General features: G+C 36.5%; 2 protein-coding genes, 1 long non-coding RNA gene and 1 other non-coding gene across 4 annotated transcripts; 1 reads left to right on the forward strand and 3 right to left on the reverse strand.

Moving 5' to 3' along the window:
• Nucleotides 1-2,463: 2,463 nt before the first annotated feature.
• On the reverse strand, nucleotides 2,464-3,655 carry LOC110603062. Its single transcript, XR_002486080.2, has 2 exons — nucleotides 3,476-3,655; nucleotides 2,464-3,391 (listed from the first exon to the last, which is right to left on the reverse strand). It is a non-coding gene; the product is annotated as an uncharacterized LOC110603062 (long non-coding RNA).
• A 5,441-nt stretch (nucleotides 3,656-9,096) lies between these two features.
• On the reverse strand, nucleotides 9,097-10,709 carry LOC110604038 (probable sugar phosphate/phosphate translocator At5g25400). Its single transcript, XM_021742076.2, has one exon. It carries the CDS (start codon nucleotides 10,489-10,491, stop codon nucleotides 9,442-9,444), a length of 1,050 nt encoding a protein of 349 aa, XP_021597768.1. The 5' UTR covers nucleotides 10,492-10,709; the 3' UTR covers nucleotides 9,097-9,441.
• Nucleotides 10,710-12,371: 1,662 nt separating this feature from the next.
• On the forward strand, nucleotides 12,372-12,443 carry TRNAG-UCC. Its single transcript has one exon. It is a non-coding gene; the product is annotated as a tRNA-Gly (tRNA).
• Nucleotides 12,444-13,071: 628 nt separating this feature from the next.
• Nucleotides 13,072-14,242, reverse strand: LOC110603317. The gene is made up of 2 exons (XM_021741010.1): nucleotides 13,851-14,242; nucleotides 13,072-13,192 (listed from the first exon to the last, which is right to left on the reverse strand). Exons 1-2 carry the CDS (start codon nucleotides 14,240-14,242, stop codon nucleotides 13,072-13,074), a joined length of 513 nt encoding a protein of 170 aa, XP_021596702.1.
• Between the last annotated feature and the right edge of the window lie 681 nt (nucleotides 14,243-14,923).

Consider the following 14,923-nt stretch of genomic DNA (forward strand, 5'->3'; position numbering starts at 1 on the left):
CTTCCGATGAGAAGGAATCCTGATTTCTTTAAGAAGGAACCTGGCTAAACCCATGCCCAAGCCCAAGCCCAATATCAGAATCCTGGGATGCATGACTCCGTTAACAAAGCCTTTACAACACATACTAAATAATTATACAATAAAAATTTAAAAATAACTTTTAGAAGAAAATAAAAATTGAGAAGGTGTGTAAAGAAATCAGAAGACAATTATTTTGAATTTTCAATAATCAATTAAATGGTTTATTTTTTAGTATAATACAAGATAATTCATCATTCCCCTTCTCTTTTATTATAGATAATTGAATCTGATTAATGGGGAAAAGATTCCCATCTTCTCTAACCAAGTTTTAGTTTGTTGCATGAGAAAGCAAATTATGTTATTTGAAGGTTTTTTTCACTTATAGAGAAGCAAAGATGATATATTAATGGATCAAAATTTTATAATTTTAGAGAGGATTTTAATAGCATTAAAATAAAATTGATTAACCAATTTCAATATGCTTTGAGCTTATTAACCGTCAGTACAGAAAAAGCTCCAACTGGAAGGCCGAAATTGCAATTTTTTTAAAAAAGTTGCAATTTGGGGCTCAAATTATGGAGCATGTACATCACTCGTAAGAAGTAATCAATTTTTTAAGCTGAAATGAACCAACACACCCCATGGGCCTGTAGTCCAAAACAGAAGCATATAATATAATGAACGAAATGGGCTACACATTTCACTTGCTCAGAGTTCAGACTACTCCCTCCCACCAATTAGAGAACAGCCTTATCTTCTTTCACTAATTAAATACACGATTTTAATTTTTCTTTTAACATGTAAACTGCATTTAAAGTTCTATAAACAACAAATAAGAGAATCAATTTCGGGACCTCAATGCTTTTTGCAGGTCCAGGCAATACACATGTAATTTACGACCACTCTTTCACCAACCTTTGGATTTTCAGATGACATGTGTAGCACTCATATTATTTATGGGATGACAAGTAGTCCCACTGCACAGCCCAAAGTAAACTGTAGCTAAACCAAGAATCTAGAAGTAATACTGTATATATATATATACACATATACATATACATATACATACATGAGAAGAGAGATTTCTTTAATTTGTTCTGTTCTCAACTATAATACAGTACAAAGACAATTCCATGTAGACAATAATTTAATGAATAGAAAAGTATACCCTAAAAATAAGAAGAAAATAAACCATAAAAAACTATCAAGTACTTTTTTTTAAAAGAATAATTATATCATTTACTTGTTAAAATTTATATAAATATGTGCTGTACATTGTTTTTTGGGAGAATGACACCGCCACACTCATTCTATACAGCCGCCCAACCTTTGGCTGTAAGCGACAGGCACTATTTCTATATGGGTTGGCTACATAAATGATTTTAAGATTTGGGTGTCATCTTAGCACTTGGGTTAGTGCATGCCTTAGTGGCTCAGAGTCTTATGTACTTATCTCAAAATAAAAACAAAGCATGCAAAACCCATTATGAAAATGGAATTTGGCTGATGATTAGTCACAGTCATTTATATCCATTTGTTTAATATGTTCTTCATCATGCTCATTAATTACTTCCAATTACTCACCAAAACTCACCAAAATCAACCATATCAAGTGATGACCGCTGGATTTCTCCACCCCGATCTGGCCCATTAGGATAACCCATACTCTGAAAGTTTCTAAGTCTCCTCCAAGAGCCAGATCCAGCCCGCTCAGTTTAAAAACCGGGCTCCAGTCAGATTCTTTAATCAGACCGGCCTAGCTCTTTCGGCCCAATGAACAGATTCCCTCTGGACCTAGTCTTAGCTTTATCTTCCAGCCCAACTCGGAACTAGGAAGGAATTCAGCCAATTTGTCCCTCCGCATGCGTGCCCGGGGAGAATCAGGGGCCGTTACGCATGGGGCAGAGATCTGATTTCCTCGTCGTCCGTATCAATGTGGCAGGGACAGGTGGCTCAGTGATAGCCAGTCCGTTATACGTCATTAGCGGAGGAAACAGATAAAAGGGGAGATACTCCCCTCTAGGTCTAAGTTTTTTTCCAAGCTTACAGAACCCTAGTAAAATCCTATTTTTCTGGATCCCAGATCATCAAATGGCGCCGTCTGTGGGACAAAAATAACCTGGTCCACATGAGTACGATGCGCTGAGCGAGCACGCTCAGGCCTGCATGGGGGAGAAAGAACCCTACGCAGGTGGACCATAGGTATCCCACATCGGAAAGAGGTTGAAAGGGAGAAAGCCTTATAAGTCTCTGCTCTTGAAACCCCAGTGGACGCGTTTTAAGCAAAACCGTGCGGCCTTAAGTCAAAGCGAACAATATTTACTGATGTGGACCCAGAACCAAGATGACTCAACGTCATCATGAGGTATTCATTTAAGCACAAAATCAGCCACAGAATATATAGCACTACATTAGGAGAAGGGAAACTGAATACAAAAACTTGCTTAATTAAGGAAAAAAATGATTTAACTAATTAAAATCAAAGTACTTCCACTAATAAATCAAGTGGTTAAGTGATAATCAGAGATACTACGCATGCTTCATACTATCATTATCGTTTTCAAGCTCCCACACACATATATTCAAAGACAAAGCAAATTAAATTAAATTAAATCCATAAAAAGATATATCTAAAATTCAAGTTGATAATAATAATGCACCCTGACTTGTGCATGCTTCGATTCAGAACCAGTATAAATATATGACTGCAAATCGAGGTGATGCTCAGGAATAGAATAGAAGTGGTCCAAGCTCGGCTTACCAAAATGAGGTCATACACCACAGGCTTAACCTTAAGCCTCTTCCTGTTATTCTTGTGCTTTCAGTTTCCAGCAACTTTAGGAGATGTCGGGACGGCCAAGTCTTATGATCCTCCCTACCTGCGTATGTAGCTTCCCTTGCATCTTAACTATATCTTATTATATCTCAAAAAACAAAAGTATATACTTTGTTAATTTGCTTGTTGATTACCAATGAGCTATAGCTTGATGTTCCTCCGAGTACCATATTTACGAGCAAGTTTTTGCTTTCTAATCGTTCATCATTCATCTTCCAGTATAAGACTACAAACTAAACTTGTCTGATTCAGTTTCTTGTTTGTTTTACTGTACTAATGAAGCAACGAAATGCAATGGTTACGACCAAGATCAGTTCCCCGAGGGCGGATATTTTGCTGCAGCCAGTGATGGCTTATGGGACAATGGAGCTGCTTGTGGTCGGAAATACCGCATGCGGTGCATCAGCGGCCCCAGGAGAGCGTGTAATGGTGGATCCATAGTTGTGCAGGTGGTGGATTTTTGTCGTGATAGTCCATGCTCTGCCACATTGATGCTCTCCAACAAAGCCTTTGACGCTGTCTCAAGAATCCCCACTGCCAAAATCAATGTTGAATATATACAGTAATCATCTTTAAACTACACTGCTCATCCAACAGACTTCAGAAACACACACATACATATCTGATCCATGAATGACCAAGCTATTTTCTGTTTCTAGGATTTGATGGGATATTCCCCGTGCGCCTCACACACTTGCAGTAGCTCATTGAAAATAGTATAGGACGCGGAGGTCACTGGCCAAATGATCATCTGCATCGCCTTGTATAGCTTAATGAAATAAAAGTACTCGAGGTAGGAGACTCCTCTTGTTTTCCTGTAATATTCTTATGAATAAATTCAAAGAACATAACTATCCAATAATATATGAGAGACAGTGACAGCTCCAATTTGAGTTACATTACCTTAATGTTACGAGAGGTGCCTTTTACTGCTTATTGTTTAGTAAGTTAGGAAAAAGCAAAAGTTCAACTCAACAAAAGAATCAATAAATTGGTCCAATTGGAGATGAGGTTAAATATCATATTCACACATATTGGAACTTGGGAGGGCTTAATCTAGCTATAACTACAATGATTTACCATTTATAGCAGTGCTTGAGTTTGTAAAATGGTTCAATTACTTCCAAACCCTAGGCGTTGTGTTTCGAAATAAGGACTTAGCACTCTAATTCCTTCCAGGAATAAATGTGTCTGTACTTCGATCAAGCATGAAACCTATGGAGAGAAAATCATAACATATATTTGCTTATCGATAACATATTTCAATAAGAAAAATGTTCAACATCAGGAATATGATCTGATAGCCTAAATGAGGTGTTTAGGCGGCTGGAATAAAAAGAAATGAGAAAGGATTGTAGAGAGAGAATGAAATTCTTGATTAATTGGTTCGATGGTGATCCCTATATCTCATATGATTTTAACTTTCCTAACAGAATCTGTTGCAAATCAACCGTCTACCTAGGCTATTCTCCTTTGTTTTTCTTTTTTTGTAATCAGGCTCCCACTATGGCTATAGGCTTGCCTTGGATTTTCCCTTTTTCAGTAACCGTATGTAAACTGGCTTGAGAAACTTGATCTGACCCCAATTTATTTTTGAGCAGGCAGATATGGAAGACATCCGTTGTTATCATTTGCTTAAAAGGGCAGATCATTGTTTAGTCACATATGAATAGTTCTCAAGCTATATTCATTTTCATAAAAATTTTCAATGCACAAACTTCTGCATAACAGGGAACTAATTTTGTTCCTCAAGCTTCTTGATACCTCCCATTTATCTCCATGAAAGCTAGAAAATCACAAGAATTGAACTCACAATCATGCTTCCAAAATACTGCAACTGTCTTACGACTCGGACAACTTCTCTAACTCCCTCTTTTTTTTTTCCTTTATGAAAAATTAAATGTCCCCCAGAATCTTAACGAAGAAATAATCAAGTTTAGGAATGACGTATACAAAGCCAGAATTCATCAATGGCATCCAAAAGATCTTCTCAGAAACTTCAACTATTTCAGGGACAAGAATAATACCATTGTCATCTTGATTTAAAGGGTTTCAATTGATTATGGAGTCTACAATTTTTCCAGTAATATCAAATTACTCACTAATCCTCAATTTCAGTTCCAAATTGTTTTGCTTCTCTCTTGAGCATCAATGAGCTTCACATCTTCAATTGGTGTTATTTATTCAACCTTGTTGCATGGAGCAATTTGGAGGATTTCCGTCCATGGGATATTGGCGGTACCAAGTATTTGGTTTGAGCTCCAAACAGCTTCACACAGTTGACGATGAATTTCATCAAATTTTTTTTTTAATCTTCATTCTTTATTGAAATTTTATTTGATTTGCTACCATCTGTTGGAACTTTTCATTTTCTTCAAAACCTTAGTGGATCTTTTCTCAAGAGATTTGTAATTCTGCTGCAAACCTTGGAATCAATCCTCAAGAGCCTCAGATTCTTCTTTCATCTTCCATTTTTTGCTGATAGAATATAATTGGAGAGGAAGGAAGAATAGAAATGAGAAGAGAAAGAGAAAGGAGAAAGGAAATTTGAAGAAGAGAGATACAGATAAGGGAGAGAGGGAGAGCAAGGAGCAGAATTCCTGTCAATCCCACCTGCTCTGATACCAACTGCTAGGCCTCAGAATACTGATAGCTTAACTAAGGTGTTTGGGCATAGTGGAGGGAAAATGAGAAAGAAAGGAGAGAAAGAAGGAAAGAGGAGCAAAGAAGAGGAGAATTGTAGATAGAGAATGGAATTCTTTGTTAATTGATTCTCTACATCTCATATGATTTTATGCATGTATTCCTAACATAATCTGTTTGAATATCAATCATCTATCTAGCCTATTCTCCTTTGTTTTCCTTTATGCCGGCTACTGTGTCTCTCATATTTGATCCACCCTTGATCATAATAACAAACAACCCCCAGAAATTTTCATAAAATTATAAGAAAACCTTATGCAAAGAAGGAACAAAAGCATAGTGAGACTACTGGAAGATATACCAAATATGCTTAGATTGGAAAGCCAAATATTGAAATACAGAACTAGCAGATTCAAATATACACGTAGAATATGAAAATCAATTATCTTGAGGCATAACCTGTCGTAACTATAACAATCACGGCCAGCATAAACACAGACAGAACTACCTTCCCAGATCAAACAATGTACCCTCTTCAGTTCCTTGAAATAGGTGATCAATAGAAGACGCTGCAGACAAAACAGGCAGCAATGTAATTTGAATCTGTCACCTATGATGGTGATAAAGCAATTTTTCTAATTCAAGCGCAACCGTTTCCTGGTAAGGATCATGTTGCAGCTTCTCTTAATCAATCAAATTCTTGAAGCGTGCCAGTGGCTCTGAAGGAAGATTGTCCATCTCAGAATTCAAGAAAATCAGTTTAGCGGATAAAACAATTTCAGCTGTGTACCATGCCATAAAAGCAAATGCAAACAGTAAAAAAATCGACCTCAGCTGCTAAAAGAGGTTATAGAAAAGAAATGAAATAGCGAAGCAGTGAAGCAGCCATTTCCAAGTACACATACATACATAATCAGCTAATATATAAAGAGAAAGAGAGGGGACCTGGAGGCTTTGGGGAGGAAAGATGGGAAGGATCAAAGGAGTAGAAGCGAAGGACATTGACTTAGACATATTACAGATTTATCTTCGTCGAACAAACCCTAGAGATAGAAGATAAGAGTTGAGGATACCTGATTTCTTCTGACTTTCTGCAACTGGAACTGACCAACCATAGTAACGGCGACAAACGAAGAAGACGATGTGGAGGTCAAAATATGGTGACGTGGCTCTAGGAAGATCAGCCACGTGGACGAGTCTGGATTTCTCTGTTGTGAGACGATGTAGATGACATGACGAGAATTTATACGGTGGACGAGGGTGGGACGTTCCTTGAAACGTCTTATCAGAAAAATACTGACAATGGAGCTTTTTTTTTTCAGTCAATCAATTCTTCATTAACATAAACGCTGCCGTTTTACTGAAAGCATCCGACAGTTAACCCCGTAACCGGCCAGTTCCGTTTTACCGTTAAAGAGTAGTTCAGTTTACAGGGAATTGGATCTCTCTGTAACCCACAATAATGCTGCTCCGGACATTGGCCGAATCTACTATAAATTAGGGAGCTGGGGAGATGCAGATTGCGGTTGTTTGTACTATGGTCTCTGATCTGTCTGCATGTACAGTTTTACGGTGGGTAGAGTCCTATACCGAGAAAGATCTCAAAAGACAGTTGAGCTTTGTAATGCTCTGATTGACATTTTCCCAATTTGTGGTAATGTTGATGAAGCTATCAACTCCTTTAGGAACATGGAAAGGGAACCATCACTTCATGAAGAATTGTGAAGAATTGAGAAATATTAATGAGATGGAACCGTTTTCACAATTTTAAGCACGAGTTGTGCTCATGCTGAGATTTCAGGTGACAAACTAGGCACGGTTACATGATGCTGATGAAGAGGTGGAATCTTGGGAAAATTACAGAGCACTTAGTCATGAGTTTATCCTGCCCCATGTTAAGTTAGTAGTTTATTTTCCTTTAGAGATTAGATTTGGCTGCAACTGTTCAAGCGCAATTGTCAAAGTCTTCTAAGCGTACAGGGATAGGTCCGTTTCAAGCCGGTAACCTTGGTCTAGCAAATAGCGATATTCTCCTATAAGGGGCATTGTTTGTAACAAATGATTGACAATTTTGTCTCTATATAAGAAAGGGGATATTTACCAACAAGAGCAAATGCTGTATATGAACAGAACAGAGAAACCTCTCTGGTTTCCTAGTAAAGAAAAGGGTAATAGTAAAAACGCGTCTTCTTGCTCCTTCTACCCTTGTGGTAACATGGATGTCCAAATAATATTATGTCGATGTTGGCCTACTCCATTTTAAGCAACCGCTGGTGAGCTCAACAAGGGAGAATCAGTGACAGTAATAAATAGACCTCAACTCCCCCCTTAAATCTTTTGCTATATATGGAACGGGATTGGTTGGGGTGATCATGGTCCAAACAATTAACTGGGTTATCATTAATCTATTCAACTAACTCCATTAACAAAAAAAACTGTATAATTACAATAATTAAGTTATAAAATGTAAGAAGAGAAAGTATGCCCTCCTAATCTTGTTTGGGAGAAAAGTTAAGTTTGGGTAGGAGGGGATAGTTGGAAGAAGTCAAAACTCAAAACGCAAATGAGACTTATTGGTTTGTAACGTAATCTCATTGCCGGACAAAAGTGAACAAACACATCATCAGGGTCACGTTGAACAGTCATGGAAAGCCCTTGATGCCCACTCTATCCCTCCACTTAGCTTTTGAGGTACGAAATCAAACACCATGTTTCCATACTTTTTCCAAAAAGGGAGAGAAACGACTGTATAAAAAGTGACGGATCAACCATTTTGAAAAAAAATACCTCGTTAGTCCTCTTAGAACTAACTACGCCAGAAACAAAACGCAAAACAGACCGACTCTGAAAGTTCACATTGCAAGAGAGCCTACGCCCCATTCAGGAATCAATAACACCGCCTTTAGAACCAGCTCAATCAGAGCCTAGACATACAAGAACAAGAAAAATAGATTCACTGTCCCCTCTCCTTCATGACTGTGGAACAGTAGACTGCAATGCATGTCGGATACCTGGGTTAATAGATTTCAAGGATGAACCTGAAAGGAATCCTCTACAAAAACTAGAGGCTTAGTACCCTGGTAATCTGGTTGGATACTGGACATCACATTGGTATGAGTTTGAGCTGTGTTACAACAAAATATGTAATGCCTATTAACTAGAAAAGGTCAAACTGCAATCCTAATCAGGTAGAAATGTATGGAATCTATGGCAAAATGCCCAAGCCATGCAACCCCAAAGTTGCATACAGTAAAATTTGGCAGCCATCTGTATAGTAGTCAACACAGTTCTTTTCCCATGCTTAGCAGAAACAAAGCACAAATCTTTAGTTTTAAAGACAATGTAGATGCCAGAAAATAAAGGGTATCAAGTATCTCTGTAAGCCCTCACCATTAATCAAGTCTATAGTCTGCAACAAAAACATTGTTATAAATCGCAAATTTCTTCTATTCTGATTCAGAACACGCCTTATTTCTTCCTCAAACATTACCACATGAACTTCTAAAGGTTGCACAAGCAAATTCACATCACATAGAGGATATAGAAATATAAAGCATTACAGGAGAAATTGACAATAACAATGTGAGAAATCTATATGGAAAAGAAGAAAATATATGAATAAAGAAGCACTAAAACTCCATGAATAAAGATGTTCCTAAATAAACACGGGTAATATAAACGGAAAAAAAAAAGGCAAAAGAAAAAAGACAAAAACAAAATACAGGGCATCTGAGAAGGGAATCCCAGATCCCTAACATAACTAGCATAACCAACATGAACCTAAAAAAAACAGTACCGAATGAGCAAAAGAAATCTGAGACACCCTCCATTTCTTTTGCCCCCAATACCAAATCCCGGTGCTATCTTGCCTCCATTTTGCTCTTATTTCCAATACTCTCCATCCAATTTTATATCTAAAATTATCTCTCTTAAATAACAGATTAGTTTTGTGATTCACTTTTCCTCCCAGTTCCTTCTCCGTCCCTCTCCTCCAACAACCTTCCAGCTTCTTCATCGGTTTGTTGAGCCTTCTTTTGAGACTCCTTAGACTTCAATGCCTGCAATTTGGCATGATTGTAATAAGCAACACCCAAAAATGCAAGCCCATATCCAAACAAGTTGATTGGGGTCACTGTATCCTTGATGACAGACCAGGAGAAGGCGATCAACAACCAATCCTTCACCACACCAGCTACATTCATCGTCAAAGCAGAAGTCTTCCCCACAAGCAAAAACACGGCAAGGTTCAAGGCGAAAGCACAGAAAGAATTGGTTCCAAAGATGACAAAATCAAAATGAAAGCTCGAAGTCTCCCTCAACACAGGGTATTCCACAAAAATCCAAGGCACAAACAAGAAAACTAAACAGCAAGGCGCGACGTAGTAAAGGGAAGTAATAGGATTGAGTGTTATCCCCTTAGATGCAAGCAATATTTGAATCAATACCAGTCTAGTGGCCTCAAAAGCAACAGCACCCAGTTGGAGGACAACACCCCAGGTATCAAATCTTGCTTCCCCATACGCTGCAACAGCGACACCGAGAGAGATCGACAACATGTTGACCATAGTATCGGTCTGAAAGCTCTCTCTTTTGAACAAAACCCCGATCGAATAGACGGCGACCGGCATGAGAGCTTTGAGCATCTGAATAAAGGAAACCGACAAGTAGATGTAAGCAGAATTAGAAAGCCAAAGGCTTAGAGAATACAAAGCACCAATGGGTAGGACGGAGGAGAAGAAGAGATCCCGGGACATGGAAACGGGTTCAACAAGTTTGAAGACCTTGATGACAAGGAAAGCGAGAGTGGCACAGAAGGACATGTGGATCATGGTAAGGGAGATGGGAAACGGCCAATTATACATCTTCTTGTCGAGGATGTACTTGTTGTAAACAATGACACTGAAGGAGAGGAAGATCCAGATGGCGACATAGGTGTAGGAGAGAAGGATCTTCTTCAAGACACTATCGCTGAGAGATCCACCCTTGCCCATTGTGGTTGATTGAGAGGCGAAGGGAAGGGAGGAGAGGCTTAGGTGGTGGATCAAGAGAAAAGGGTTGAGATTTGAGGAGAGAAAGATGAGTTCTTAGCTCTTGGGTGTGAGAAATAAGAACAAAGAAGAGAAGGGTTTGGTGTTGGAAGTGGAACAAAACAGAAAGACTGGTTAAATGTAGGGAAGGTCCGGTGGCTTTGTTTGAGTAGAATTGTGACTTGTCTTCCCCTCCCTTTTATCTCTTGGTTTCTTGGGCTTTTGGATTTTTTTTTAATTTATACAAATATCATTAATTATTTATTTAAAAAAAAATAAAATGACCAATTTTACAATAATTTATTTTAAAAAAAATTAATACAATAATTTATTTAAAAAAAATTAATAACCATAGTGTAGGCTTTGTCTTTAGTTATGTAGTACTTAGTTTTGGTTGCCTTTGTCCTACACTGCAGTAATGTAAGTCTCAAAAAGAGAGCCCATTAAGGCCAGAGAGGCCCAAATGGGTATGGAGGAAAAAAAAAAATTTACATTGTTATAATCAAATTTTAATTTATATTTAATTATTATTGATACATTAATTAATTTGTTAAATTATTATTCCAGCTCTAAATTTTATGACTTAAAACGAGATTTCGCACGTGGGTTTAGCTTACTTTTCATGTTATTGACCATCTCACCCCTCCTCACTTTGCTTGTTTCTCTGCAAAATCTAAATAATAAATATATAGCCTTTTATTATCCATTTTACCCAAGGAAGAGACAGACGTGCTTCTTAATTCTTTGAAAATGCCTTTTTTTTTTAAAATTTCATTAAATTAAACTTACTTTTAATTTTTAATTCATTTAAATTTAATTATAATTAACATTTAGAATCTCAAAGTATAAAAAAAGTTTCAATATTATTTGATTTTTTTTAAATAAATAAACAACACCTACCGAAATAAAAAAGAAAAAAATAAATAAAAGACTATAGTTATTAAAATTTTAATTTTAATTTTTTTATATTATAAAAAATAAATAATATTTTTTTATAAATAAGTAGAAAATGTATAAAAGCTTCCACTAAGCTTATGGAATTAGTGAATGGATGTATTAGTTAAGAGATGGAGACTTCATGGATTCACATAAGACCATTTCTTTATAATACTCTTGCCAACTCTTACTTAACAACTCTCCCTTTTCTTTATAATTCTTACTCTGTCTGAATATCTGATATTCAAAACAACTGGTGATGGCAACTTGTCTTTATTTAAATAGCAAAGCTATTATTGAAAGAACTAGTTTTTATATGAGTTTACAATTTTAATAATCCATTTCTTTAGGTTGTGATTTGACAAAAAAAAAAAAAAGGATAAGTCTTTAAAGAACATGGGAAAAAGAAATATAAAAATAAGAGCATTAACATTCAACAAAGAATAGAAATCCCAAACAATAGATTAACAATTTAAAAAAGAAAGAGCTCATAATTTTAAAAACAAACAAATCCCAAAGAATAGATTAACAAAAAAAAACTTTTGATTTGAAATCGGCCCAAATCGGTCGGATGACCATCCCTACCCTTATATTGTAAAGTCTTGTTTTGGCTCATAAAGACTTCCATTTTGTCTTTTTCTGACGATGTCCTATTTTGCCCTTTTTTTAAAAAAGCATATTCGCGTTATGATCCCATTTTGTTTTTGTAAGGTTGCTTGTAACGTGTCATAAAGCCATTATTAATATCTGTATTCAAATATGGATAAAAATAAATATCCGATTAAATAATAATTTAAATAAAAGTGGGTACTTGAGTATGGATTTAGATATTACAAAAATAATAGCGGCTATAGCTTAGTATTATTTCATTATTATTGTTTTAATCATCAACACTTCCACCCCAACAAGCGTTTGTAGTCCAACGGTTAGGATAATTGCCTTCCAAGCAATAGACCCGGGTTCGACTCCCGGCAAACGCAGCTTTTTTATTTTTTGTTCAGCGTTTGAATAATAAAATCTGTTCTTTCTTTCTTATCTTTGGAGCAGCTTTTTATTTTTTTGTTCAGCGTTTGAATAATAAAATCTGTTCTTTCTTATCTTTGGACGAAGCAGTCAGTGCTTTATTCACCTGTCTTGAAGGCTTTTGTCAGTTCCTTGAAGCAAGGATCCTTATCATGTAAGCTCCATACATAATGTACTAAACTGTTTTCTTTCAGCACTGATAAAGAGAAAATATGCAGAAATAGCTTTTCCGGAGTCGTGTAGCCTTCTTCTGGAGCTCTGCCTGGAACAGAATGGTTTTTGGTTTATATCTTCCCGGACCCATTCTTCATCTCACGACCCAGCTCAGGACCTGATGGCTCTCAGGGTAAGGCCTTGTTGATGCTGTGAACCCCACATTAACAGAGTTTTGAACAGCAATAGAATGGTTGAGAAAATTCTTAGTATATGTTCGGTTTATAGAAGTGGGTTCCATTTAGGACAATAAAAAATTAACTTGAGTTAAACATTATCCAACTCATCTGTGTGAGTTCCATGCACACATCGGCTCACCTACTTCATCATTTCCTCTCATCTCATCTCAGTTGCATAGAGAAGAAAGAAAGCTTACAGAAGTCCTCCAACAGCATTATAATCTATATAGGTGGTGATCAGAGACTGGAACTCACTTCTACCATGACCAATGATCCTCAAGTTCTGTTTCCTGATCCAGTGGCGACATCTCGGCCTGTCCCACACCAGCTGGTATGAGATGGGCAGAATTTATAGGGTTAAGCTACAAAAGAAATTTGCATTTTGGGCCTAATAGTTTGGCACTCAGATTATTTGGACCAATTGAATTTGGGCTGTTATGATAACTTCAATTCTTGGAGGAAAGTGTCTTCCTAAGAAAAACGTTTGATTCGGCCAGCCACTCCCTACTACAGTTTGCTATCTCTTCTTCTTCCTCCTCTTTTAATTATGCTAATGACTTCACTTAGATTTTTTTTAAAAATTTAACCTTGAATTTATTGATTTCTGTCCACAGTTTCATTTGGCGTTTGTTGATTGATGAAGATAAATTGGTATTGAAGGGAAAATATATTTAATTTAATATGATTATTATATATACAATAGTTGTATATTAATCATTGATGATAGTGAAACTTATATGAAATTCATTATAATTAACGGCTATTATAAGACTATTTTATATATAATGATTATATTATTGGAGAGATCGGCACATAACTTTGGAAAATATAAAATCTTGAATTTATATTTCAGTTAAAGCTAAATAAATAAAACATATAGAGACATATGTAAAAAAAAAAATACAAGAAATACAGTAGAAAGAAGGAAATTTTATTAGAAAAGATGAAAGGGTGGACAAGCCAAAAATATACAAAAACATGTAAATTGGAAATAATGGATGCGGGAAACCAGGAATGATGAGAGGCTGATTAGGGGCTGTTTGTGCTGATGATGTTGTTGCTAAAACACGCTGCAAGATATCCGTAAAAATACGAGCACAAACAGTGGTGAGAAAATTCTTTATCCCACTTATTGCAGAGAATTTGTTATGGTGAAACACTTCCAAACAAATGTTCTTTTCCATAATTCTAGCATTAAGAGGGATTCCACCATTAAGCAACAGAGGAAGGGAGTTGGATTCTAGACATTTCAGGCATAAAACAGCCTCATCAGCTACAGCATTCACCAAAGCATATGATAAATCCACCATCTTCACAACCACGTTGGGATAACCCTTCTCTTCTAGCCAAAGCCATGTGGCCATGACTAGTAGAGATTCAGCTGGATCTCTCAACAAGTTTATTACCAAATCCAGTGAAAATCTCTCTATCGATGGCATGGTAGGTGTGAAGCTCCTCAAGAGTGATGAAAGCCATTGTGGTAGAGATGAGTATTACAAGTGTGCGTGTGTGTGTGTGTGAAAACAAATGGAATGAAGAAATTCACATGAATCAGCTGCATATATAGGCTAAGTTTATTGAAAATATTTAATTTTTTAAAACGTTTATAAATCAAACATGGCAAGTTTGGTGTATCTGTTCATAGAAGGTGGCAGAAGCCTTATGCCACATTAGGGAAAATGTCATGATCAAGGGTCTCATATTCTTTTTTCGCAGACCTGCAAAATGACAAGTAATACAATTGGTCTGTAGTGGATTTGCCTTGTGTAGTCTCTCTTGCCAAGATCACCTGACTCCGATTTCTGGTTTACTATAAGAATCATCTCTTTTTGGCAGGATGAATTTGCTTTGATTAATCTCCTCATTTTTTTAATTTTCCTTCCTTTTCCGTTTGGCTTTGTGTCTTTTTGTATATTGTTTCTATCAGGATTTTGCCAAGTCAGGGGAAGTCATTGGATTCTGCTATTTAAAACTTCTATCTTAACCGTTAAAGTAAGCCAAGCTGTTCTAGCTTATAATACTTTCTCTTATTTTAAAACAATTGT

This window comes from Manihot esculenta, chromosome 16, assembly GCF_001659605.2.
Source record: "Manihot esculenta cultivar AM560-2 chromosome 16, M.esculenta_v8, whole genome shotgun sequence".
In the NCBI taxonomy this organism is placed as follows: domain Eukaryota; kingdom Viridiplantae; phylum Streptophyta; class Magnoliopsida; order Malpighiales; family Euphorbiaceae; genus Manihot; species Manihot esculenta.